This window comes from Daphnia pulex, chromosome 5, assembly GCF_021134715.1.
Source record: "Daphnia pulex isolate KAP4 chromosome 5, ASM2113471v1".
Taxonomy (NCBI): Eukaryota; Metazoa; Arthropoda; class Branchiopoda; order Diplostraca; family Daphniidae; genus Daphnia; species Daphnia pulex.
In genome coordinates, this window is record NC_060021.1 from 11361045 (window position 1) to 11385268 (window position 24224).

General features: G+C 40.3%; 8 protein-coding genes and 1 non-coding gene across 12 annotated transcripts; 2 read left to right on the forward strand and 7 right to left on the reverse strand.

The window, feature by feature from the left end:
• Positions 1-26: 26 nt before the first annotated feature.
• Trnay-gua lies at positions 27-110 on the reverse strand. The gene is given in 2 exon segments: positions 27-62; positions 74-110. It is a non-coding gene; the product is annotated as a tRNA-Tyr (tRNA).
• Positions 111-329: 219 nt separating this feature from the next.
• LOC124194020 lies at positions 330-1339 on the forward strand. Its single transcript, XM_046588029.1, has 3 exons — positions 330-498; positions 567-668; positions 725-1339. The coding sequence occupies exons 1-3, from the start codon at positions 395-397 to the stop codon at positions 1194-1196; spliced, it is 678 nt and encodes a 225-aa protein (XP_046443985.1). The 5' UTR covers positions 330-394; the 3' UTR covers positions 1197-1339.
• Positions 1230-3278, reverse strand: LOC124194016 (queuine tRNA-ribosyltransferase catalytic subunit 1-like). Its single transcript, XM_046588025.1, has 9 exons — positions 3011-3278; positions 2919-2926; positions 2739-2828; positions 2506-2659; positions 2302-2434; positions 2072-2233; positions 1891-1999; positions 1773-1832; positions 1230-1712 (listed from the first exon to the last, which is right to left on the reverse strand). The coding sequence occupies exons 1-9, from the start codon at positions 3126-3128 to the stop codon at positions 1329-1331; spliced, it is 1218 nt and encodes a 405-aa protein (XP_046443981.1). The 5' UTR covers positions 3129-3278; the 3' UTR covers positions 1230-1328.
• Positions 3279-3388: 110 nt separating this feature from the next.
• LOC124194015 (tyrosine decarboxylase-like) lies at positions 3389-8710 on the reverse strand. 4 transcript variants are annotated; one of them, XM_046588024.1, is made up of 13 exons: positions 8487-8710; positions 7808-8020; positions 6228-6649; positions 5789-6021; positions 5548-5661; positions 5379-5430; positions 5244-5314; positions 4931-5167; positions 4757-4856; positions 4516-4687; positions 4351-4441; positions 4102-4275; positions 3389-4036 (listed from the first exon to the last, which is right to left on the reverse strand). In XM_046588024.1, the coding sequence occupies exons 4-13, from the start codon at positions 5987-5989 to the stop codon at positions 3602-3604; spliced, it is 1647 nt and encodes a 548-aa protein (XP_046443980.1). In that variant the 5' UTR covers positions 5990-6021; positions 6228-6649; positions 7808-8020; positions 8487-8710; the 3' UTR covers positions 3389-3601. The 4 variants fall into 4 exon arrangements, with proteins under 4 accessions (XP_046443980.1, XP_046443978.1, XP_046443979.1 ...); XM_046588022.1 differs by having other exon boundaries at positions 3396-4036; positions 4516-4856; positions 6228-6355; positions 6605-6649; positions 8487-8698; XM_046588023.1 differs by lacking the exons at positions 7808-8020; positions 8487-8710 and having other exon boundaries at positions 3396-4036; positions 4516-4856; positions 6228-6355; positions 6605-7654.
• A 308-nt stretch (positions 8711-9018) lies between these two features.
• On the reverse strand, positions 9019-10270 carry LOC124194017. Its single transcript, XM_046588027.1, has 2 exons — positions 10182-10270; positions 9019-10122 (listed from the first exon to the last, which is right to left on the reverse strand). Exons 1-2 carry the CDS (start codon positions 10188-10190, stop codon positions 9121-9123), a joined length of 1011 nt encoding a protein of 336 aa, XP_046443983.1. The 5' UTR covers positions 10191-10270; the 3' UTR covers positions 9019-9120.
• A 661-nt stretch (positions 10271-10931) lies between these two features.
• LOC124194021 (LIM domain-binding protein 3-like) lies at positions 10932-11806 on the reverse strand. Its single transcript, XM_046588030.1, has 3 exons — positions 11672-11806; positions 11149-11575; positions 10932-11084 (listed from the first exon to the last, which is right to left on the reverse strand). The coding sequence occupies exons 1-3, from the start codon at positions 11678-11680 to the stop codon at positions 11035-11037; spliced, it is 486 nt and encodes a 161-aa protein (XP_046443986.1). The 5' UTR covers positions 11681-11806; the 3' UTR covers positions 10932-11034.
• Positions 11807-12027: 221 nt separating this feature from the next.
• Positions 12028-13296, forward strand: LOC124194019. The gene is made up of 4 exons (XM_046588028.1): positions 12028-12229; positions 12312-12659; positions 12724-13045; positions 13123-13296. Exons 2-4 carry the CDS (start codon positions 12314-12316, stop codon positions 13229-13231), a joined length of 777 nt encoding a protein of 258 aa, XP_046443984.1. The 5' UTR covers positions 12028-12229; positions 12312-12313; the 3' UTR covers positions 13232-13296.
• An 87-nt stretch (positions 13297-13383) lies between these two features.
• LOC124194014 (sodium-dependent nutrient amino acid transporter 1-like) lies at positions 13384-17568 on the reverse strand. The gene is made up of 13 exons (XM_046588020.1): positions 16861-17568; positions 16412-16537; positions 16229-16331; positions 15972-16148; positions 15639-15867; positions 15413-15530; positions 15203-15355; positions 15029-15132; positions 14761-14947; positions 14508-14684; positions 14168-14444; positions 14007-14104; positions 13384-13941 (listed from the first exon to the last, which is right to left on the reverse strand). Exons 1-13 carry the CDS (start codon positions 16891-16893, stop codon positions 13774-13776), a joined length of 1950 nt encoding a protein of 649 aa, XP_046443976.1. The 5' UTR covers positions 16894-17568; the 3' UTR covers positions 13384-13773.
• Positions 17569-18236: 668 nt separating this feature from the next.
• LOC124194012 (sodium-dependent nutrient amino acid transporter 1-like) lies at positions 18237-23387 on the reverse strand. Its single transcript, XM_046588016.1, has 13 exons — positions 22985-23387; positions 22245-22472; positions 22032-22134; positions 21778-21954; positions 21114-21342; positions 20910-21027; positions 20670-20822; positions 19783-19886; positions 19516-19702; positions 19266-19442; positions 18931-19207; positions 18760-18857; positions 18237-18684 (listed from the first exon to the last, which is right to left on the reverse strand). Exons 1-13 carry the CDS (start codon positions 23039-23041, stop codon positions 18412-18414), a joined length of 2181 nt encoding a protein of 726 aa, XP_046443972.1. The 5' UTR covers positions 23042-23387; the 3' UTR covers positions 18237-18411.
• Positions 23388-24224: the final 837 nt, after the last annotated feature.

Here is a 24224-nt window from a genome sequence, read left to right on the forward strand (position 1 = left end):
CATTAAAATTGAAAAGAAAAAAGGATTCCGACGAACCGGAATTGAACCAGTGACCTAAGGATTTCGATTGCCGCTACAGTCCTCCGCTCTACCATCTGAGCTATCGTCGGTATGAATTCAAGGTGATTTTTTTTTATTTATACATTTTTTCGGGGGTTTGGGGGTAAGAATAATAATAAACAAGTTTTGACAAAGAGAAAATTCCATTAATTCAATATTACTAGGAAATAAATTATGAGCGACGTAAGTTTTAGAAACTTTTTTTATGTGTCTGCAAAATACTCAGATGATTCTCCGTTTTCCCAGTGGTGCACTTTTTGTTCTTTGTTGTGGTTGAGCTAGTATTCAAATAACTATATTGATAAAAGCGCTGGTTTCTTCTGGAACACAAAAAATGGTTGCTAATATTGGGCTTAAAGTTGCGGGAGCTATCCTTGTTGGAACTCTAGCATCAAGTTATCATTCGTCAGTGGCATGCTTATCGACTTCTACTTTATCGTAAGCAGAAGTTGTTACATTTAGTTTTAGTTTTAACAAATTGTTTATTTCCTTATTTTTTGTTCCAGCTCAAGGAATCAAGCTTGCATGAATGCTGGTGAAGATGTAACCCTCTTTGATTTCACTGATTCTAATGCTGATGTCAGTAATTGGATTGAATCATCTGACACGTAATATCTCTTTACAAATAATACTTTGCATTCAAGTAACCACATTATTATTATAGAGTACGCCAGCCAGGAATGTCAAAGGCTACAATTCTGCTTCAGAAGGCACAACTCTTTCAGCGAGCAATTTTCTTTGCTCTGCTCAATCCTCAGCCCAATGGAGCAGGATTTGCTGGAGTTCGTACAGCAGTGGACTTTGATTTGTCTGGTTTCTCTTCCATAAGAATGAAAATAAGAGGACAAGGTCAAGCAACTAATTTCAAAATCATTCTTAAGCATCATGGTGAAGTGGGTGATGGATCTCCAAGCTATGAACAATTTTTCACTGCTACAAATGAATTTCAAGAGCTAAATCTACCACTTAACAAATTCCAACCCTATTGGAGAGGCCAACCATTGCAGAATGCAGAACCTCTAGATAGCACCAACATAACCAGTTTTGGCTTTCAATACTATGGTGGAGTTTATGAAGAGCATAAACAGTCTGGACCAGCAACTTTAGAAATTGATTGGGTTAAGGGATCCATTTAGATTTGAAAATTATCAAAGAAAAACAATGCTGTCTCATTGCCATTTTTCCAATGTAATGTGACAATTGCAACATCCAAATTATTTTGCGCAGATCCAGCGCACTTGTTATTTTTCAAGTTTAAAATACATTTTTTAACAATCAACCTGTTGATGCTTGTGCATACTGCCACGCTCGTACAAATCAATATTGACAACTCTTAGAGCATCCGTGGCCCAAACAGGAAAATCCTTTTTTGGGTACATGGTATCCATGAAATTAAAGATAAAGTCGACAAAAGTCCCTTTCAAAATGTTCTCACGAATATTACGCATCAACTTTAGCTGATATGCAACGTTGTGGACGGTAATAAGATTGCAAGCTACAGTCTCTACCGTTGCAATGGTGTGAAGGTACGCCCTTGTATAACGTCGGCAAGTGGAGCACTCACAGTTTTCATCTATAGGGCGAAAATCTTGCGCGAAAGACTTTAACTTCAAATTCAGTTGTCCAGTTTCAACCAGTGCACACCCGAATCTCTTAAGAAATTAACGAAGTTACAAAAATGAAATATTTATGTTGTTTAAAAAATAACTTACAGCTGTTCGTGTTGGAAAAACACAATCAAACATGTCGCAACCTAAGGCGCAACAAACAACCTAAAGAATAAAAAAATTATTTCCACTTTTTTTAAATGCTTATGATAAATGTTTTTACGAGATCAGTAGCAAACCCAACACCCATTAGATATCTTGGTTTGTCGTTTGGGAGAAGATCCGTAGATAAATGAACCATTCTCCAGAATTGGTCCTTTCCTTCGCCTCCACTAAAGAAAGAATTCGATCAGTCGAGTTAGCAAAATTCTCCTTAAATTATTGATAATATTAACTTAATATACCTTAAACCACCAATTGCAAAACCTGCAACATCTCTGTCCATCAATTGCTTAGCACTTTCAGTTCGCAATTTCGGATCTAAGCCCCCTTGAACTATAGGAAAAAGATTTTGAGCTTCCGGCCGCTTATGGGCTTTCAAACAGCGGTCTAACCACCTCGTAGTTCTAGAAAATAGATAATCTTGTCAATTTAACTCTTTATGTAATAATATAATCTTTATAAAATCAGTTACCTGTGCATTGCTTCTTCAACTCGAGGTCCTGATACTGTTGAACTTACTACATCATCCAATTGCATGATGATGTCTGCACCAATAGCATTTTGAATCTCTATGGATCTCTCAGGTGTTAACAAACACTCACTTCCTTCAATAAATTATAAAAAGTAAACAAATAAGTTAACACATTAAGTTTTTTACATTGATTTGATGAAATACCATCATAAGGAGATTTAAATTTCACTCCCTCCTCTGTGATCTCAGCTAGCTCTAGTAACGAGACCATCTGAAATCCACCAGAATCAGTTAACAAATTTCTGGACCAGCCCATAAAGTTATGCAGCCCACCACAACTCTCCAACAGATCAGGGCCCTATTATTTTAAAAAGTGTAAGCCCTGTTTTAATTAGCACAGTTTCAAATTTTGTATTGAATTTGTTGTATTGCTTTACCGGTCTGTTCCCTAAATGATATGTATTTCCAAGCAAGATTTGACAATTAAGTTGCTCCAATTGCTCAGGTACTATACCTTTTAACGAGCCCTAGAATAAAAAGTGCATGTTGTTTAAGCGTCTGGCATTTTATCAGTTACCGGAACCAATAAATTATTCATCTCCGAGTTGATGTGTTACCTGTGTTCCTGAAAAAAGACAACATTTCTGTAATTTTTCTTCGTCTTGTTTTTAATTGAATGAAAAAAATAATAATATCTGTTTTCTTTTACCAACTGGCATAAAAACCGGTGTCTCAACAACGTGGTGAGGTAACGTCATTCGAGAGCATTTTGCTTTAGTTGTTTTGCACTGCGCTAAAACTTGAAACGTCAAAGGATGGCGAGTCATGGTGAAATTTAATCGAAAGAAAATATTACTTCGGAACAATTAGAAAATTATCCACGTAAGTCACAGCAAAAAAACCTTGCACATCGATAGACTTTCACACGTGAATTACTTCGATGTGTGTAGCTGTTACTGTTTAGTGTTTACAGCAGACGCCTCAGAAGTCAGAATACAGAAAAACCCGGGAAAACAAGATTTTCAAACAAAAACACCGTTTTGTTATCTTTTCACAATTTCGGGGACAATAACGAAAGTACATTTTTCTTTTTTTGATCAATTTTATTTCATATGATTTTTAAACAAAAATATGTGAATATGAAATAATTGCCAAATTTCCATTTGTTCCATCACCTGATATATCATGACGCTGTGTCCGGTAACGATAATCTTTTTCAACCGATTTTGAGAAGAATGCGAGAAAAAATTAGGAATTGCTTTCACGTTGCACCAAGACGAAAATGAAAAGACATTTACATTCAATGAGAATCACCATTCTTCACAATTTTTCTAACTCTGGTTCCAAGTAGTTTTAGCCAACTACCGTGCTTTCTGTGAGGTTTTTGGATAGGGAATTGTACGGTTTCCATTAAATCCATCAGCTCTGAAATTTCCAGTTGATCTATATGCTGAACCAGCTCCTCATCACAGCTCTCCAGGCCATCCAGAGAAACTACAGATTTACTTAGGTTGACCTCTTCATTCAGCAACTCTGTCGCAAAATCAGTTATCACGTTCCACGCGTATTCAATGTCAGAATCCTTGGCATCTTGTGCGCAGACACAGAAGCGAATGATAAACCGTCCGTGGATGGAAGCCGGGACCATGTGCAGTTTACCAGAGGCGTTGATGTTTAACAAAAGTTTCTGATTCAGTTCATTGTCACCCTTCACACGAAAACACACTAATCCCATCTGCAAACATAAAAATGTTTATGATTAGTGTACTAATTGGTAGTTATTTGATGTGGACATTGTACCTTGACAGTGTTACACACTTCAAAGCGCTCGTCGGCTTTAACAAGTGATTCAAAACATTTGGCCAGACGGCAATGCTCGCGAATATATTTTTGCAATCCTGCTACACCGTAATTGCGGATGACAAACCATAGTTTAAGTGCGCGGAAGCGGCGACTCAAAGGAATACCCCAGTGCTAACAAAAAGCAACGTCATATCCAACCGTAATAGTTAGTATAATTTTAAATTTATAGCAATAAACAATTGTTACCCTATAATCGATAGCTTTTCCAGAATGACTGTGTTGCAAATAAAGTGGATCTACTACCATGGCTTGAGTTAACTTGAAGCGATCACGGACCCTTAAATTTTCCATTTAAGTTATAATTAGAAAATAATAAGAGTAAATTGAAAGTATAATGGAAAAAGTATTCACCACATAGTAGAGCAGTCAAAGTTGGTTAGCAACCACTTGTTAGGATTTGTATTGAAAGACATTGCAAATTCAATGCCGTCCATTAAATATTTGAATTCAGGGCAGATGAACGCATTACCAGCATAGGCTGCATCGACATGAAGCCATGTTCCAGCCTCCTGAGCAATCGGACCTATCGGTAAATTAAGAATAATTAAATCTGTCTCGTAATTGTTGGGAAAAAAAGGAATATTTTTCTTGCCGATTTCTGCCAAGTTATCAAATGAGACGCAGGAAGTGGTTCCCAATGTGGCTGAAACAAAGAACGGAATCAAACCCAGCGCTCGATCTTCTTCGATTGCCTTAAAAGATAATTATTAGGGTTTGAAACCGCATTACAACGAAAATCAGAAAATGCCAAGTCATCTGATTATACCTGAGCCAGAGTAGTGCCTCGCAGACTCAAGTTCTCATCGGGGTCAAGAATACGCAGTTTCGTGAAAGCAATCATTGCCGCTTTTTCAACGCATGAATGAGCCTCCTTCGAACAATAAGCGACCAATTTTGAAAGCAGGACACCTTCTTCGACGAATGGATGCAATGTTTTGAGTTCTTTGATTTTTTGGGCACGGGCAGCCAAAAGACTAACCAAGACACATTCACTAGCCGAAGACTAAAGTGATGCGCACACATTAAAAACGAATATTTATCTCGTGGCAATAAATGATATTTTGTCTTCGAAACATTACCTGCATGACACCGCCGCCTTTGCTGTTATCAGAAAAGGATAAAAATTCGTCCGGAAGGCCGATCATTTGCCCTGAGTGAAAGAAATCATAAGTTTTATTATTTCACTTATACAAAGAAAGCATTACGGCATTTACCTAGCCAATCTAAAACGATCGTTTCTAGTTCAGTGCAAGCGGGGCTGGCGGCCTGTATGAAAAAGGAATTCAAATGGGTTGCATTTTAAATTAGAATTCAGATTGTTATTGGTGGTGAAATTCAGTCTCGAATATTTTTTTTCAATTTAACAACAATGATTGGCCTTACCCAGGAGAAACCAATGGCCCCGATGCCGTCAGAAAGCATGTCACCAAGAATGGACGGGAACGAATTACCCGATGGGAAGTAAGCGTGAAACCGCGGGTGCTGCCAATGTGCAACCTGTCACATTCAGGAGCACACGGTTACGTAAATATCTAAGTTTCTTTATTGCGAAGTACGATGATTACTTCATCGTCTTCACCTATTAAGCATAATAATATTTAAAAATAAACATGTTTGATCTTACGCCGGGCATAATTTTAGACTCCACATCCGACATGATCTCCTCCCATTTTTCACCCTCTTCGGGTGCATTCTTCGGGATAATTTCACGAAGGTATCCTGGCTCAACGGAAGGAGTCACACGTCGCTCACCCAACGTCTCCATGTACTCGACGATGTAGTCGACCATCTCTCGACCGCGCTGACGGAATTCTGCGCTGTCCATTCTCCGTGTGAATTTGGTGATAGACTCTTGACCTATTTGAATAAAAACCGAAAAATTGTTGGGTTTTATTCTGCTCTGCTCTGCTTCTGCAGCGCTTTTGGCTGAAATTTGATTTAACTAGAAGACTTTCAGAGCTCTAGCATCACATGAATGAATGGTTATCGTGAATCTACTCTCGTCAATTAAGATTAGCATTATTTCAACATTAATTGACTTAAAATTAACAGTTAGAACTCACTTTGTTGGTTGGTAGATTTTCACACGGATTGCTCTCGACTATCTGCACACGTACCGAGTTAGATCGCCACTGTTTGTTGGTGAAGAAATCCAGGGCTTTTATAGCAAACTCATATGGGGCTGTAGAGACTGTTGCTTTGACCATAATTATTAGAGATACGTAAATTTGCAACCGTTGTGGTTGAACGTGGTTGAACGCGGTTGAACGATAGCAGAGTGTATCGGCCAAAAAATAGAGGCGGGTCTATACAGACTCTGTTTACGTAAGACGAAAACACTGAATATCGATTCATTCTTTCCATTGACGAACCAATTTTGTTTGTCTAGCTGATATCGTAAGAAAATTGAGATGTTTTTAATAGACAAAGAAATAATGACCTGTTTTCTGGAAAATTGGCCGGTTTCGAACGAGTGTAATTATTTCTGGAATGAGAACAAGAAGAAGAAGAATTAGAAAACTGTAAATTTCACGAGAACCGGTTAACACTTTGACAAAATCTTCGCAAGCTTCTGTATCATTAACATTCAACATAGTCTGCTGCTATTTAAATCAATCTCTAGTATCGCATTTCAAATATAAATGGGTGTTTTGAAGTAGTGGTCAAGGGCAACTCAGTTCAAACCACAAACAAAAATAATCTTAATTGCGTTTCACTTAATTCCGGAAGGTTGAGCTCACGGCGTACAAAAAAACTCATGATTATATTTTATTCGTTTTTTGATTAACCTTGCCCTTTTTAATTTTCTAGACCATATTGGAAATGCGATCAAGAGACTCGATGAAGTGTAGAAAAGGTGACGACTGTGAAAGCGACTAGAATCATGGTCATTATCTATGGTCAAATACATCAGCAGATTTCTGGGCTTTTCACAAAGTCCTTGGGACGAAGAAAAGGAAAATGAAGTAAGCTACTATAAAAATCACACTACGGAAATTAAGGGGGAAGGTTAGGAATTTCCAATGTGAAGGTCGTTTAAAAAAAATAAATATTGCGCAACGTTCATGATCAAATACTTTTGTGGAGGAAAAGTGGCAACGAAAGAAAAAAAAACTACCAGGTACTAATGAAGTCCATTTTCAATGACAATGGTAATACGGAAAATGGAAAACCTTGTTAAAGCAACCTAGGCTTTCCTATCGATTTTGGCGTCAGTAAACTTAAACACTTCACGATTGGACATCACAATTTGTCAGTAGCCTTCGTCTAGGTGGCCGGTGGGAATCCCGCAAGACAATATGATGACTCATCCACATCATTAACGGCACAATCAATCGATCGTCCTTCAAATGTCCATAATTTGATGTTCAAACGGCAGAAACCAATAAAAAAACACATTCCTGTATAATTTTCTCTTTTTACTTAACCAGGAGATGCCAATGTGGTGGCAGGTCCCTCTTGGTCATATAATTTTCTGGTTGCACCTTGCTTTTTTTTAAAAAAAGTGTTTAAAGTTAAAAAAAAATTTCGAATTTTCTTGTTTAAACCCACAGACAAAGTTGCGTGGTGCAAAACTGGGCCTGATCTATTTATAATCAATCCCACCAAATAGTCAAAAAGAATATAAATAAATGTTTTCTACCTTTTAAAAGACTCGAGAATACGGTCAGGCTCAGGCATCCACAAGTGTTCCATGACTTCCATCCGCTGAAAAGTTGGACCTGCCAGGCGGGATAAGAAAAAGGACGTCCTTGTGAATATACCCATGCACTCACATTGATGTACATGAGAACAGAGGAGATTTAAGGAAGGGGAAGTACATCCTAGTTTCTCCAATAATTGTGATGCTGTGTATCTAAAGGAAAAATGTAAATTGGGTTACGAAAAAAAATATTGAAAGAAACAAGTAAGGAAAAGTTGAAAATGAGACACTGGGCAAATCCTAATTGTCAAGAAACAGGACAATTTAAGGTTTCTATGAATACACTGTCATATGTGCAAGTCATGCATCATTAAAATATATAGCAGGTCGCAGGAATAAAAGTAACCCAAATCGTTATCCTAGTGATAATAATGAGATTGTTGCTGATGACAGTCCAACACAAGCAAAACTTGCATACTACTATATCTTCTTGTTGCTATGATGGCTGTCTCAGGCCTCAAAGCTGCACAAAGGAGAAAGTCGTAGAGCAATTAAATTGCCATGCACCTACAGCGGGCTTACATGAGAAATACTAGTCAGGCATTTCACAACTTTGGAACAGGTTAAACTCTAGTATTTAAGCTCCCAAATCATTCCATGTGTAGTTTTATTTAAATACCTGCCAAACAGCATGGAGTGGAGAGCATGGAGACTTGACACCAGAGTTCACACAACCACATTTTTATAATTTAATTTATTGTCCTACTTTTCGTACGGCCACGTACGTTTCTAAAAACAGTGATCCATTTTCTTTGTAATCTAATAATCTCAAACTTCGTCTCTTTTTCGAAACTTACGAAAAAGTGTCCGAGCGAAAACAAATTGAAAGCAGACGACACTATCTTCTAATTGGTCCGGGGGGGGCGGTAAATCTAAACTGCTCAAAAGCGATAAAAAAGCGGTTTTCTCACTCGTTCTCGACATCCACTGAACGGATCGGGACTATGTTAGTTTCAAATATTTCGTCTCTTCAAGTTACACTCGTGAGTCCCCTTACCACTCTCAAGATAAATGTAAACCCACAGATAATTATACTCTTGGACCCAAACCGCCACAATAAGACTCTCCAGTATAGTTTCCTTGTGGGCATTTAATGTTTCACAGTTGAAACCCGTACCTGCTGATGCTGATGCTAGTTGGAATAATTTTTGTCATAGTTGAACAAGTGTAATGATTGCGAGCAAACAGCACAAATAATACACGAAAGCGCGAAATCAATACAAATTAATTTAATAAAAGTTTAGACGAAAAAATTAGCGTTTTTCATTTTCTGTGTCATCATCTTTCAGCAGCTCATCGTTGACATCGGAACCATCACCTTCTCTTATTCCTGAACCAACTGGGTAGCCACTTGGAAGAGCAGGAACGTTAGGACGTGCATAATTAACCGGTGAATACTGAGTCTGAGCGTACTGTGCAATGGGCTTTTCCAATACGCTGTGACAGATATAATGACATTGGTTGGTGCAAGTTGCGTTGGAGCCACAATTTTGAAGACACTTTGGCAAGTAAAACTTGAAGTTTGGAATTTCATTTTGGAATTCATCAATCAGTGGTACTTTACTCGCGATTTGTACTACACTATCAATTTGTTCAATTTGGTCCTTGAGGGCGTTTGCAGCCTCTGCCAATTTGATATCCATCTGACTGAAAGTCGAATCGCAGAAGCTGGCGCAAGTTCTAAGACTCGTTTCACAGCCTGCGAGACAGTCGACTCGGCCATCGCAAATTGAACGGCAGCTGGTCTGCTGCACCGTGCACAGGATGTTACAGGTGGAGATGATGAATTTGCGGCACGGCTTGACGACATCACCCGGAATCAAGGCTCCTCTTGGCAAACCGGCGGCAAAGACTTCGGCCGGAATGGGTCTGACTGGTTTGTTGGGGTTCTTGATATTGACGAGCAGAGTTTTCTTGATTTTCGAAGGAACAGACGAACTGTTCATGTAGGAAATCTTCTTATACATTTCGTCCAAGTACTGCGACACCGCGCCCATATTCAATTTGATAGCTGGCAGTCCATTTTCGGGCAATGTGAAATTAAAGTGCAACTCCATTGGAACAGAAGGCCTCTGATAGTTGTTATTGTTATAGGTGGGCCGGTTATAATTGGGTCGGTTATTGGTGGGCCTGTTGTAGTCATTGTTGTAACCGCTGTTTCTGTTGGATTCATCTGGATTGCGGATAGGAGCTTGTCGGGCAGTCGATAGAGCAATCACACAACTGGCCGTTGCCAACAAGAGCCACATCTGCATCTGAATTTAAACTAAAAATTAATAACAAAGTTTTTAAGGTAATCGTAGTTGAAACATACCTTTGACATCGTTGGGTGACAGCGGAGCTAGTGAATAACGAGCAACTGAAATGAACTGCGGCTGTTGAATGATAACAACGACAGACGTACAGTGTTTTATAGGCGCAACTGAACTGGCCGTTTCTTCAAAGCCTTTCTAGAAAACCCATTAGTTTTTCAGGGACTTAAATCGTCGTAAGATGAATTACCAGATTACATCCATAATTTAGTATCAAACTGATTCACGGAACTAATCAGCATCCTGAGCCATTAAGGTACGCAATTATTGACGAGCTTTAACAAAAACAGATTAATTTCCTCGTTAATTTCAATAATGGAATACATTTTAATGGGAAATATACTCACACTAAGAACGCAACAAGGTTTCACTAATATCATTCATTTCTACACGATTTAATTAAATATTCATACTTGCGATAGCTGCAAGCCTTGTACGAAATTTTTGGTGATGTGCTATTTTCCTACTTGATCCTGACTTGATCCGATCCTTATTCCATAGGACTATTGATGTAGTGGGGCAAATATTATAAATGAAAAAAAATGTCACGCTTGAAATGTTCCATGGAATATTGAATTGAGTGTTATATAAGCCACTTATGTAATGTGTTATGTAAGCACGTAGCAGCATTTGTTCTGGGACTATTTCCCTCTCCAAATATCAAATTTTACTAGCATTTCCCTTCAAACCTTACGAAAAAAGACCCTTTTCTCAGTTTACTCTTATACACCAATAAGTATTATGCAAAAATGTTTGTCATCAATTCGTCATGTATATTTAAGAACTTGGATAATTCATACAAAAAAGAAACAAAAAGAACGTCACACGATATTTAAAAAAAACTTTCAAATGGCATTAAACGTATTGCGATGGAACTTCATCCTCGGGCGTAATTGGAGTCCGATCTGAATGAAATAAAAATTGTTACGTGTATCTATTTTAATCCGCACCGTTAAAAATAATGTTTACCGTCTTCTAATTGCTTGACATTCAAGTATGGATAAGGTGTAAAATTAACAGCTGGCCTTGGTTGAAAAGCAGGAGCTGCAGGCGCAAACTGCGGTACCGGCTGGACAACCTGCGGTTGGTAATAAGGTGCCAAAGTTGGCGTAGGTAAGTATTCCGGATTGGGCATCTGTTGAGGTGGACTACAAGGGCGATCAGGGTACTGAGCATCCAAAGAATAGCACGGATTCGGATTGACCACTGCAGCTGGATTGGCCGCCGCTGCTGCTGTAACCGTCGTTCCGCTAGCCAGTGCTGCGGATACTGGAGCATAAAGTAATTGTCGAATATCCGGAACAGGTGGCGGTGGTCCCAGAGTTTGTCCTCCAACAAATAGAGAGGTCGAAAGCTGACCAAGACAGGCGAAAAACCCAGCAGCAAGTAAAATTACCTGCGTATAACAATGCAAAGATTATATAACAACAGCACGTAACGCATATTCAAGATGAAAAAAAATTAATTAATTTTAAGTTTAATTCATTTATACCTTATTCATGATAAAAAAGCAACGAGAGACGTTTCTGGCAATGACTGTATGGCGGGTGTGGGTCTATCAAACTAATGGCGTACTTCTCCAAGTGAAGTATTTAAACTAACACGAATCGCACCCCATCCCTTTACTTACCTGAATAAACGCCCACCTTAATCGCCGTTGGGAAAGTTTTTCTTGGAACAAAGAAAAATTTCCATTTGAAATGTTGACACATATAACATTTGATCTCAGGGACAAAAATGTAATTACAGTTTAATCATCGTAGAAGGAAGAGTGAAATAATCTACCTATCTGTATGGGCAACATAATCTCTTCGCCATTAACTCTTATAGTTTACAGCGGAGCAATTAAAATGAAATAATAAAGTTCATAAGACATTTTCTACACCTGTTTTTGTTTAATTCTAAGAACATGTTGTAACAAATCTGCTGGAATTCAATCAATGACAGTCAATAATCGACTAATTGCATCTGTGATTATTGAAAAAAACATATTTCCAGTTCTGAGCTTTATGACATTGACAATCAGTTTAAAAGAAACGACTTGTCTAAGGTACAGCATCATTCAGTATTCATCCTTTCCACTGGAACATACCAGCCATTTTAATATTCCACTTTTCAAATTCAATATCAAGACATGGCTATTGCAAAACTGTTTCTTTGCCTTACGACACTGGTCATTCTGGCGGCCATTCCGGCCTCTTGCGCCCCTCAACTCTGGAACTTTGGATGGCCCAGTAGTCAGCAAGAATCCATTCCACGTCTTCCAGCCAGAGCATTCATGCCGGCTGAAGCTGGACCTAACAGCAGGCCTCTATCTTTTATGCCGAGTCCGTTGTCACCATCAGTGCCAATGCCAACAGTCGCAGCTTCACCACAACGACAAGTTCCTGTTGCGCAACAACCACGAAAATTGGAGAAACAAGACACGGTCCCCGAATCCCGTCTCTTCATCGGACCGACCACGCCTGTCTCCATCACCAGTAAATAACCGCTCTTAAATCATTATTGCCAGGATTGTTATGTAATAAATCATTTGATTTTCAGAACAGGATGAAGTAGTGGTGACAACAACAGCTAACCCTGTTCCTGTGGTTACTACCCCCGAGTTGAGCCAACCGATCGATGCGGTGAAGACAGCATCGACGACAGCAGCAGTGCCAAGAGTTGTCGTCACAACGATTCCACCACCTACTGCTGCTAATGCGGTCACAGAATTGTTTAGCGAACAAAATCTGATGGATTTCATCCCAGCCGGAGTTGCTGCTTTGGGAGCTGCTTTGGGACGTGACGGATGCTATCTGAAAGCTGCGTGTCTTGCAGGAAGACTAGTTCCAGCATCCCTGCACGGACAGGGCATGATGTTGCTGTAAGTTAATTCAATTACGTCTCCTTTTTTTTAAGTGCGATGTTACTAAAATGAATTTAATTACTTGCGATCCATAGAGCTGCCGAATCTCTGGTTCCTGCCCAATGGAAAGAAGTCTTCCGGGCTGCCAAATCCAGCATGATGGACAGAAAATCACAAGACTGCAGCAGTTTCACTTGTTTTTAAGCAAAAAATAATCTTTCATTGATTTCAATTCAATTATTTAATTATTTAACTTTGAAAAACAATGATAAATAAAACTATTTAAATTCGTGCCTTTGGTATTAATAGTTATTATTGTAAGCGAATGTATTGTAAGAAATAAAATAGTCAGAAAATTAATTGAGATAAAAAATTAACATTTGAGATTCAAAAAGTGAGATGCCGAGAAAACGAAATTGTGTTCATTTGTCCGTCCGAATGTTCGGGCGCCTTGTGAAAATATAAACGGCACACGCGGAAGAACGTAACATCAAGAATAAGCGGATTATGCGGTAATCGGTAATAAAACCTACGTTTGTAAACGGGTGGTGATAAATTAAAATAACACCGTAATCAAATCACAATCTTAGTATAAAACCAATTAGCACCAGCTATAACTGGAAATTATGAGTATAAGGTATTTAACATAACGGTTATTACGCAGTGTGACAATAATACATAACGAACGGCTATAGGGATAAATGGTTAAAATTCGATTATGAAACGAGATTCCAATGGCAAGAAGATTAGTCCTTGTTGAATAGGTGCGGGAAGAACCGCGGAAGGATGGGCACCCAGATTCTGGAAGCGTAAGACTTTTCGTATTTAGGATTCAGTTCTTTCGTCCACTCCAAACGATGGGCAGGATTTCTGGGTCCCCAATGTTTGGTTGGTTTCATACTGTTGGTGATCCGCTATTTGCATTCAAAGTATAAGTTTCAAATTCATCAAACATAATCATCAGTTGAATGTAACTTACCTCTAAAATAGTGAAGCCTTCTTCCTGCTTGTAAACGACGTAGGCAGCCCATAAAGGCAACTGTAATAATGCTAACGCTGCCAAGCACCAGCCAAAACCTAAAGAAAATCCAATGTTCACCATATAGCCTTGTCTAAGGATTACCCAATAATAATACATACCAGTAGCTGCCGCGGGATAGACGTAGTCGCCATCTCTCAATGGCGTGTAGGTGGCCATGGAGTAACAGAAGATGAAGATCAAGACAGCCGGAATGATGTAAGCCCAGGTCAGTTTCCAGTACGCCCCCAGTTTGATTTTCAACATGAATTCAATGTCGTGAATGAATCGGTCAAGGCCGTAAATCCAGCAGATGCCGACCGTCTGGACGACAACCATTAAATAAATAATAAAATCGCCTCCCAGTGTGCCGACAATGTCCATAATAATCAGTCCACCCTACAATGAAATGAAAGATTCAAAAATGGGCCTCGATGACACATTACAAACACAAACACATACCGGGGTGACGTAAACTAAACCGGAGAAGAAGCCAATAACACCGACAACAGTGACGACAATCCAGCGCTTCCAGTGGGGAAAATCATCGCAAATGATGGTGATGACGCAACCAGTCAACGACACTGCGCTACCAATGCCCAGAGTCAACAGCATGACGAAGAAGAGGACCGAAAATAGCTATAATGAAATCCACAAATAAAAGTTACACTCACGCTGGCCCATGTATGGTATAAACGTTCGACTGTTTTTATACCTGCGGGACGTATTGGAATTTCGCAATGGCATCGGGATAACTGACAAATGCCAAACCAGTGCTAACCGAAACCACTTCGGACACGTTTTTGCCCGACTCGTGGGCCAAATTGCCCAATATGGCGAAAATAGTGATGCCACCAAAAAAGCTAGTGGCAGTGTCCATGAAGCTAATGATCATCGCATCCCTGACACATTTCAAAAAAACAGATTTCTTTAATACCAAAATGATACTTTTACAAAAATGAATTTATTATTTGTTTTAATACCTGTAAATATTCTGCCGGAAAGAGTTGTAGCTGGAGAACATGACGATCGGGCCGAAACCGACTGAAAGGGAAAAGAAACATTGCCCCACGGCGGCGTACCACGTCTGTAATAATAAAAGGCGTGCCAATTTATGAAAATGAATTGCAATAGTGACTTTTGTCTTTTAGATTTACATTAACGTCGAGCAGTTTGGGCCAATCGGGTTTGACGAAATATAGAATGCCTTCAGAGGCACCTTCCAAGGTGACTCCACGTATGAGCAACGTGAGTAGAACAACGTACGGAAAGAGAGCTGTAAAATAGGCCACCTTTCCAGACGACTCGACCTGTGATTGACGTATATGAGTATAAAATGCTGGTACCAAATTATGATATTAAATTACCCCTTTCATGAGAATTGCGCAGATAATAATCCAGGCTAGTAGTAGACATAGAGATAACTTCCAGTCGGGAGATCCGAGACCGTCGTCAATCGAGTCAATGGTCTTCATCACTTCATCTCTGTAAATTAATTATCGCAATTAGGCTATCAATTAAATTGAAGGCCAGAATTTGTCAAGTGCTTCCGGAATGAAAAGTCATCCGAAGGTTTTCTGATGGTTTCCGTACCGGAAATAAATAGCGGACGAGGATTTCAATCCGGTGACGTTGAAATCCGTCAGATTGGAGTCTGCGCTGCTGTTGTAGCAAGTGGAGAACGAGGCCCAGCTCACGTCACAGACAGTCCAAGGTAAAATGGTCTGGAACGACGAGAAGAAGTAGAACAGCGAAATGGCAATCAAGACGCAATAGAAGGTGACGACAAACCACGTCGCTAGCGCTTGACCATAGCCCACACCTAATATTAATTGATTTGTGGTTAAAAATCAAACGTTAAGACAACGACATAAAAACAATTCTATCGATATAGAGACCACAGCTGGGACCGCTAATTATATATACCTTTTAGGATGGGCACCATTTCCCAGACCTTGACAGAGCCATAACTGGAAAACTGTCCCAGGGCCATTTCCAGAAAATAGAGCGGCTTGCCGATTACCAACAGGACAACAAGGTAAGGAATAAGGAACGCACCACCTCCGTTTTTGTATGCAATGTACGGAAATCGCCATATATTACCTTTTTATCCAATAGAATATAAAAACAAGATTAGTTTTCGTCATTTCTTTTTAAAATCAAATGATTGCATTTATAATTACCTAAGCCGACAGACATGGCAATACAGGACATGAGAAATTCCACGGGATTGCCCCAGGTTTGCCTATCTGTCCCTTGTGCGTCTTCCATCGCCATCGGCGACACCTGATAAAGAACATTGATTAAATAAATAACCTTGAAGTTTGTTGGGAGCACAGGAATCACGAATTTGATTCTATTAATACCTGAACGGTGGTCGACGCGGCCGTTTGGTGATGGAGTGATGAAGTGCTGACATTAATTCCATTGTCTGAGATAAATCCGGAATTGGCAAATCCTATGGGTTGTTGGGTTGTTGTCCTCCGAGATTCCTAACCGGAGAAATAAATTAATTTTTACTAAAAAAGTTTGAGACATTGTTGAAGGGAAGTTGACAAAACTAAACTGAAATTTCTTTCTTTTGTATGCGTGATGTTTTTGATCTTATTGTTCGACATCCGGTATAGAGTCACAATAAACCAACACAATAGTTGCTTTCAAAAACATCACGAGACAATTGCATTCAACCTTAATTTATTTTATAAATGTTTGTATTCAATTACAACGCATCGCAACAACAAATTTAGCTTGGCAAAATCCATTTGCCACATCGATTGTTTAACGATTGGAAAAATATTAATAAGCGACCACAAACCCTGGATTTCTCGTTATTGTTTGAAACAGCCATGATTCGCGCTATTTATTAAGTTGGAACCAAAACAATTCAAGTTGCTGGCGTGTGACGCGACGGTTAAAGCGATAAAAACAGTAGCTAGGAGATTCGAGTGAGCGCAGCGATCCGCGAACAATTCGACGCAGTTATTGCGACCTTTTTTGCTCCACAGGCTTTATACAAACAAGTGAAAACCGCTGCACTTGAGAACTGACTTTGCACTGTCTTCATTTCCTACGATTCCTCTGCTGATATATACTGCTGCTGCTGATGGAGCGCGATAGTAATCTTGCAGGGCATTTCACCTGAACGCCTCTGGCAATTCCTGCGATCAAGACCTAGCTCCGCTGTGTTTTGCGTCACTAAATGACGTCATACACACTCCAAATCCATTCAAACTCGTTCCGAATGCGCGTCCTTGTATTTTCCCCCGTACGTATAGACTTCAGCATGTGATTACCCAAAGAATCGCCCACTAGACAGGTCGGAAACGATGCAGGTAAAAAAATTATTAGAATTTCTTTTTCTTCGCTGATGTTGTGACGCACGGGAAGAAATTATAAAAAGCCATGTGCGCTCAAGAGGACGTTGGATGCGAAATAATGATTGCCTTGAACAATATTTAAGAGAATGTTCTAAACAATTTTATTTCGGTTGTTCCACCGCGTCAATTTAAATAAGAAAAAGTCCTTTCACCCGTCGGTGAATTATTTAAGTTCAGCAAGGTTTTGCATGTTTTTATCAACTTGATCAAGGATGGCCTTTTTGGGCTCATCTTCAGCACATGTAAATGTAAATTCAAACTCGCGCGCGAGTGGGGAAGACCCAGCCCGGCCGTACACAAAAACCCAGTTTCGAAATGAAAATGATGGGTTTTTCCCTATAGGAGTTTGCCACTTTCTTATTCGACAAATTTTGCATACGCCCCACCTGTACGTATATACCTGCAACAGTTACAATCTCGACTATATTTTATCGGTTCAGGAATGTTTTTCTTCTTGAAATTCGTGGAAAACCGGTTCGAGAAAAATAAGGCGAGGATCCGGAATGTCGTGACGACAATTGGCATGGCCACCGGATGTCAATGCATGTCTGACTCAATTACTAGACAGCAGCGTCGCGCGCGCGTCTTTCGAAAAATATCTTCTCGCTCTTAGCTCGGGAATGAGTTATTCGGCTTCCTGTCGTCGTCGTAACGGAAACGGCTGCTGCTGCCAAGGTGACTTGCCATCATTTTGGAGTCAGGGTCACAGCATATTATCACGCTGCAGCTTCGCACGCAACGTGATTGATCGTGCGACAAACAAACCAACACCGACGACCATATCTCTCATCTGCAACCAAAAAAAAAACAAAATCTAATCTCTGATGTATATTTGAACGATCAAGGACATTAACTGTACAATAGTCCGCGTTAAAAAAAAAATGAAAGTTTTTCTTTGCAAAAAACTATTAAAAAACAATAAAAGAAATTCAAAAATCGCATAAAATCGAATATCATCGCTAGAAAATTCATATTATCGTTTATTAGAATTAATCGGCGATTTCGTTCTCGAACGTTGAGCGCGAATGGGGAGCTGAAGTCACTTTGGTACGCTGGTGACTGGCATCCTTGGCCGGTAGCGGATTGTTGTTGCAAGTGGAGACGTCGTAGGTCATTCGTGACGGGATTTTCGGGACCCACAATCGAGCCGAATAGGAGGTGTGGTGATGGGGTTTTTCCATTTGGAATTTCTTCCACTCTAGGCGATGGGCCGGATTCTTGGGGCCCCAGTGGTCCGTCTGCTTGATACTGCTCATAATGCGCTGATAATCGAGAAATAAATTGAGGATTCGCGGTGCTGGTAAAACGTGAAATTTGTTTTAACGATTTGAAAATACCTCGAAGAGATTACTGCAATTCTCCTGGCGGTAAATCACGATTGCGGCCCACAGAGGGACTTGAAGGACTGCTATAGCCGCTAGAAACCATCCGGCACCTGATATGACGTATTAAAAAAAACAACATTTAGAAATTCAGTGATAGAAGTTAACCAGTAAACGGGAAAATACCGGTAGCTGCCGCGGGATAGACATAGTCGCCATCTTTCAATGGAGTGTAGGTGCCCATGGCGTAGCAGAAAATGAAGACCAAGACAGCCGGAATGATGTAAGCCCAGGTAATTTTCCAGTAAGCGCTCAGCTTGATGCCTAGCATGAATTCAATATCGCGGACGAACCGGTTGAGTCCGTATATCCAACAGATGCCAATCGTTTCGATAGTGGCCATCAGGAAAATGATGAAACCGCCACCAAAGTAATCGACAATGTCCAGCACGATCAGTCCACCCTATAAAACAAAAGTTGTTTAATTTTGTTAATTTTTATTATGATGAAAGAGACCGTACGGGAGTGACGTAAACTAATCCCGAAATAAATCCAATGAGACAAATTCCAGTGACGACTAGCCATCGCTTCCAGTGCGGGAAATCATCGCAGATGATGGTGACGACGCATCCGGTCAGCGACACGGCACTTCCGATCCCGAGCGTGAGCAACATCAGGAAGAACATGACGGCAAAGAACTTGAAACAAATATAGTTCTCGTTTAATTTTTGGGGTCGTCGTGAAAATAGAAAAAGAAGAAATTTCTGTTACTTGAGGGACGTATTGGAATTTAGCGATTGCATCGGGATAGCTGACGAATGCCAAGCCGGTTCCAGCCGAGACGACGTCTGTCACGTTTTTCCCGGATTCGTGAGCCAGATTACCCAGAATGGAGAAGATGGTTATGCCGGCAAGGAAACTAGTGAAGGTATCCATTAAGCTGATGATAACAGCGTCCCTGTGATGACAATTGAATATCAACCGTTAGATCCTACATATTGTGACGAATAAAAGAGTTAACATTTCTTTGTTATTTACCTGTAAATATTGTGCCGGAATGGGTTGTAGCTGGAGAACATGACGATGGGGCCAAAGCCCACCGACAGGGAAAAGAAGCACTGCGTCACAGCCGCATACCAGGTCTGTATTCAATTAAAAAAATCAAATGAATTAAATCTATAATCTCCTTTTAACTATATATCATGACCCAACCAAATATTTAACTTGAGGCTATAGGGGGGTAAAACAGGTCTCTTGGAAAGCGATAAAACATTGAGCTTTCTCCAGACAGTTGAAAATCCCGTTTTCCTATTTCCGTTTAAATCTAATGTTTTCAAAGTTAATCTGAACCTACCCCAACATGGTTCATTCCTTCAGGCAAGAATACTTTATTTTAATAACATCTCCATAGTCTGTAGTAGTAGATGAGATATGGAAGGAGAAAGTAAAAACAGGCCGGTGTCCTCCCCTACAGATCATTTGTTAAAATCTCAGCTTTGCCTGTTTTCTCTTCGGCTTTTGTGATGTGAGTGTCTGGTATAGTCCACCTCTCTCTTTCTTCGCAGGTAACATCAATGGAAAAGAAGAAAGAGAAAGGTGGTCGAAATAAAATAGAAGCACGCGCTTATGGACGACCGCAGAGAAACCGTGAAAGAACCGCACAGGCCTATTAAACAGATTTGTTTTTTCATTTTTTGTTTGTTTTTTTAGTCTCTTTTCTTTTTTGTTTGGGGTTTTTTTTTCACCAGGAATTTCGCTTTCTCTTCCACCGTAGAAATTATCGGCTAATTGCGACGGCGCATGCTGCGGCCAATGGACGCCTTCGGGCGCGGACAACGCGGACGATGGCCGAAATAATAAAAGTCGCAGAAATAATAGAAAAGAACTAGAGAGGACAGGAGTGAAATTTTGAGAAATAAATTTACACTGGCGTCAAGCAGTTTCGGCCAGTCGGGACGGATAAAGTAGAGGATGCCATCAGAAGCGCCTTCCAGCGTCACTCCGCGCACCAGCAAAGTAACCAGCACAACGTAGGGGAATAGAGCGGTGAAATAAGCGACCTTTCCAGACGATGCCACCTGCCAAGAGAAACATTGTCAAAATCAGTCAAGGATCGTTGGAGATTTAGTCAATCGTGATGATAATAAAATATCTATAATACCTACCCCTTTCATGAGGATAGCACAGATAATAATCCAAGCCAGAAGTAGGCACAATGACAGTTTCCAGTCGGGTAAACCAATTCCATCGTCGATTGAATCCATCTTCTTCATTACCTCTTCTCTGCATCAATAAATCGCCATATCAAAAAGATTAACCCACATTCAAGTCAAAGACCTACTTTTCCTTATAGTAGCTATATATAATACCTGAAGTAAATGTCGGACGAGGATTTGAGCCCCGAAATGTTAAAGGTGGTCAGGTTGGTGTCTGCGCTGCTGTTGTAGCAGTTGTCGGCCGAGAGCCAACTCAGGTCGCAGACCGTCCAAGGCAAAATCGTTTGGAAGGACGAAAAAAAGTAAAAGAGCGTGATGGCGATAAGGACGCAGTAGTAGGTCACGACGAACCACGTCGCTAACGCTTGACCGTACCCGACACCTGTGCGCAAAAAAAACGGACTTGATTATATTAGTAAACATTCCAGTTATATTCCTCTTTGAATATATTTGCATAGCCCGCAAGAATAATGTAGGTTGTATCAACATTTGAGACTTGAGAGTAGGTACACCATAAAACTTCTTCTAAACCCAAAAAACTTGTTGAACCTCTCGGACCCGGGTTGGTATACATGACTCGTTGTTTGCCATAAAAGAAATGGACATTTAAGAGATAAATACCCCTATAGCTGTTTGACGTTGGTTGCAAATGGATGGGCGAGGTCATCAGATATATTTCGACAGTATGATTTGACTAAAACAAGACACTTTAACTTGTGAATTGAGCGAAAGGATTTTTTTTTCAAAAAAGGTTATTACTGTCTACCAGCACAAAATAATTTGCGTTGTTTTCTTTTCAAATGAGTTGTTGTTTTACCTTTTAGAATGGGCACAATCTCCCAGACCTTGACAGATCCATAACTGGAGAATTGACCCATGGCCATTTCCAGAAAATACAATGGCTTGCCAATGAAGAGCAGCACAATGATGTAAGGGATGAGGAACGCACCGCCGCCATTCTTGTACGCCGTGTAAGGGAAACGCCAAACATTGCCTATACATTGAAATCAATTGTTATTACATTTAACGTCGGATTAATACATGCAACATTAAATGTTTTCAATATAGTACCTAAGCCGACGGACATGGCGATGCATGACAGTAAGAATTCCAGCGGACTGCCCCACGTTTCTCTTTCGGTGGTCTTGGCATCCTCCATCGCCATTGGCGACACCTGATTTCACAATAACAACATTTCAAGTTTTTGGCAATATCCTCGAATGAATTGATAGATGCGATGTGATACTTCTCACGCGTTTTCTTTTGCTCATTATGACTGTGTACCTGTCCATCGGCGGTGATCGGCTCGCTCGGATAAGGTGGCGGCGGAGTGATGGATTGTTGGTCGTCATCCTGTTCGAAAGCGGCGTTGTTGAATTCATTATTAGCCGACGATGGATCGCGGACTTGCTGGCGTTGTCGAGCTTTCGGCGGATTCCGCACAGGTGTGCTGGAAGAAAGACGGCCGTCATCCTCTTCCTGCTCGAACGCCGTATTACTTCTACCTCGATCCTGGTTGATGAATTCACAACAAATCACACATAACAGAACAAAATGTTACAATCGTTTCAATGGAATTGACCATCAGCGGATGTCCGCCCTACATCACGCATGTTTAGCTATACATCAGTCCAAAATTTGCTATTCACGTGAAAATCAAATTTCTTTCATTCTTTTCACAAATTCCAAACCCTCCCACCACCTTTTGTTCTCACGCACTGCGAGCTATATACACGCGCGTACACGTAAGATGACGGGCCAAAATGAACACGACACGCTACATCACGCTTCATACTTTTTTCTGTTTTACTTGGAAATGTAAAATTTGAGATAAAAGCCATTAAACCGGTTTGATTCGATTTTTGCTTTTCTTTTTTCAATTGGCCATTCCCGATAGCGAAAAATAAAAATCGGAACGGACATTTTTGCGCAAAAGTTCGTTGCTCGTATTATTTAGAAAGCAGCTGATGAGCAGCATGCAGACCAATTATAGACATATGAATAATTCGGATCGAAAAACTCACCATGTTATTCCTTTGGTGATCTCCTTCTGAAACGGATCCGCTACTTTTCTTCACCATCTCTGAATAAAGATAATCTTTTTTCTTGTTTTTGATGCGCTGTCTCTTTTCAGGTTTTGACGAAATTCCAAATAAGGACACAGGTTCTCTTTTGATCCGCACAGACACTCCAAAAATGCAATGGCACTGAATTGAAACAAATCAAAACTGTCCTTTCACAGAGCAGAGCATCAGCTCGACCAGCCGGGTGAAATGTATCTGAAGCGCGAACGAAGACCGCTAGCTCCAGTCTGAGCGGGTTGATTCATCAACATGCGTGGATATATACGTACACGAACATCTTTAGACTATATACATGTGGATTGCTGAGAGAGCCAAGCCTCGTCTTCAGTTTCTCTTTTCTTCTATTCGTCGTCGTTCTCTTTCTTTCTCGTTATTCCTTCGTTCTCTCCCTTTGGCTTCTTATTCCAGTCCCGAGATTCACATGGCCTCCAGCATTTACCTGGCGCATGTTGGTGGATGGTAGATAGGTGGGCCCAATAAGTCTGTTTACCTCTTGTCCCCAGTACCCTATAGCGTGTGGCGAAGCAATATTATCATACGTATTATAGCTATTGAATGCTTACAGTCATAAACATTTATTATTGGTAACCACATATTTAAAAAAGTCTTTCGGAAGAAGCAATCGGCCACACGGGACTTTTTTCTGGTCGACCATTCACCTCACGACACGTGAGTCCTAATATCAAAACGGTATATATATACATAACGTACGTGAAACTGACACCACATCAATGAAAATGTTCATTCAAATGATTATGTCGTGCCGTCACGAAGACCTAGCGGTAAAAAAAAACAAACCCATACGCATCACATGAACTCGGCTCAGTATAAAGTTCGTTTTGGCCTGGCTGGAAAATAACCCGTCTATTTCGTTATTCGAGAGTCCATCAGTAGCAGCACCTTGGCAATCCGCTCCTTTGGCCAGTAGACTCGTCGTACGTATATAGACATCGCGTATATAGACATGCGCCCGTTGTTATTATACCTGGGCGGGTATTTTTTCTTTTGGGCGAATTTCTTAATGAAGGACTGCAGGGGCGGTTGTTTATAATATACAACCAACGGTTCTCTCTCTTCGCTCATGTAGCCTCGCGATATCCTCGAAAACGTCCGAGTGCACAAATACGGGTCAACTGCTGTTAAAAAAAAGAAGAGAAAGGACGAATCGAGTTGATGCCGA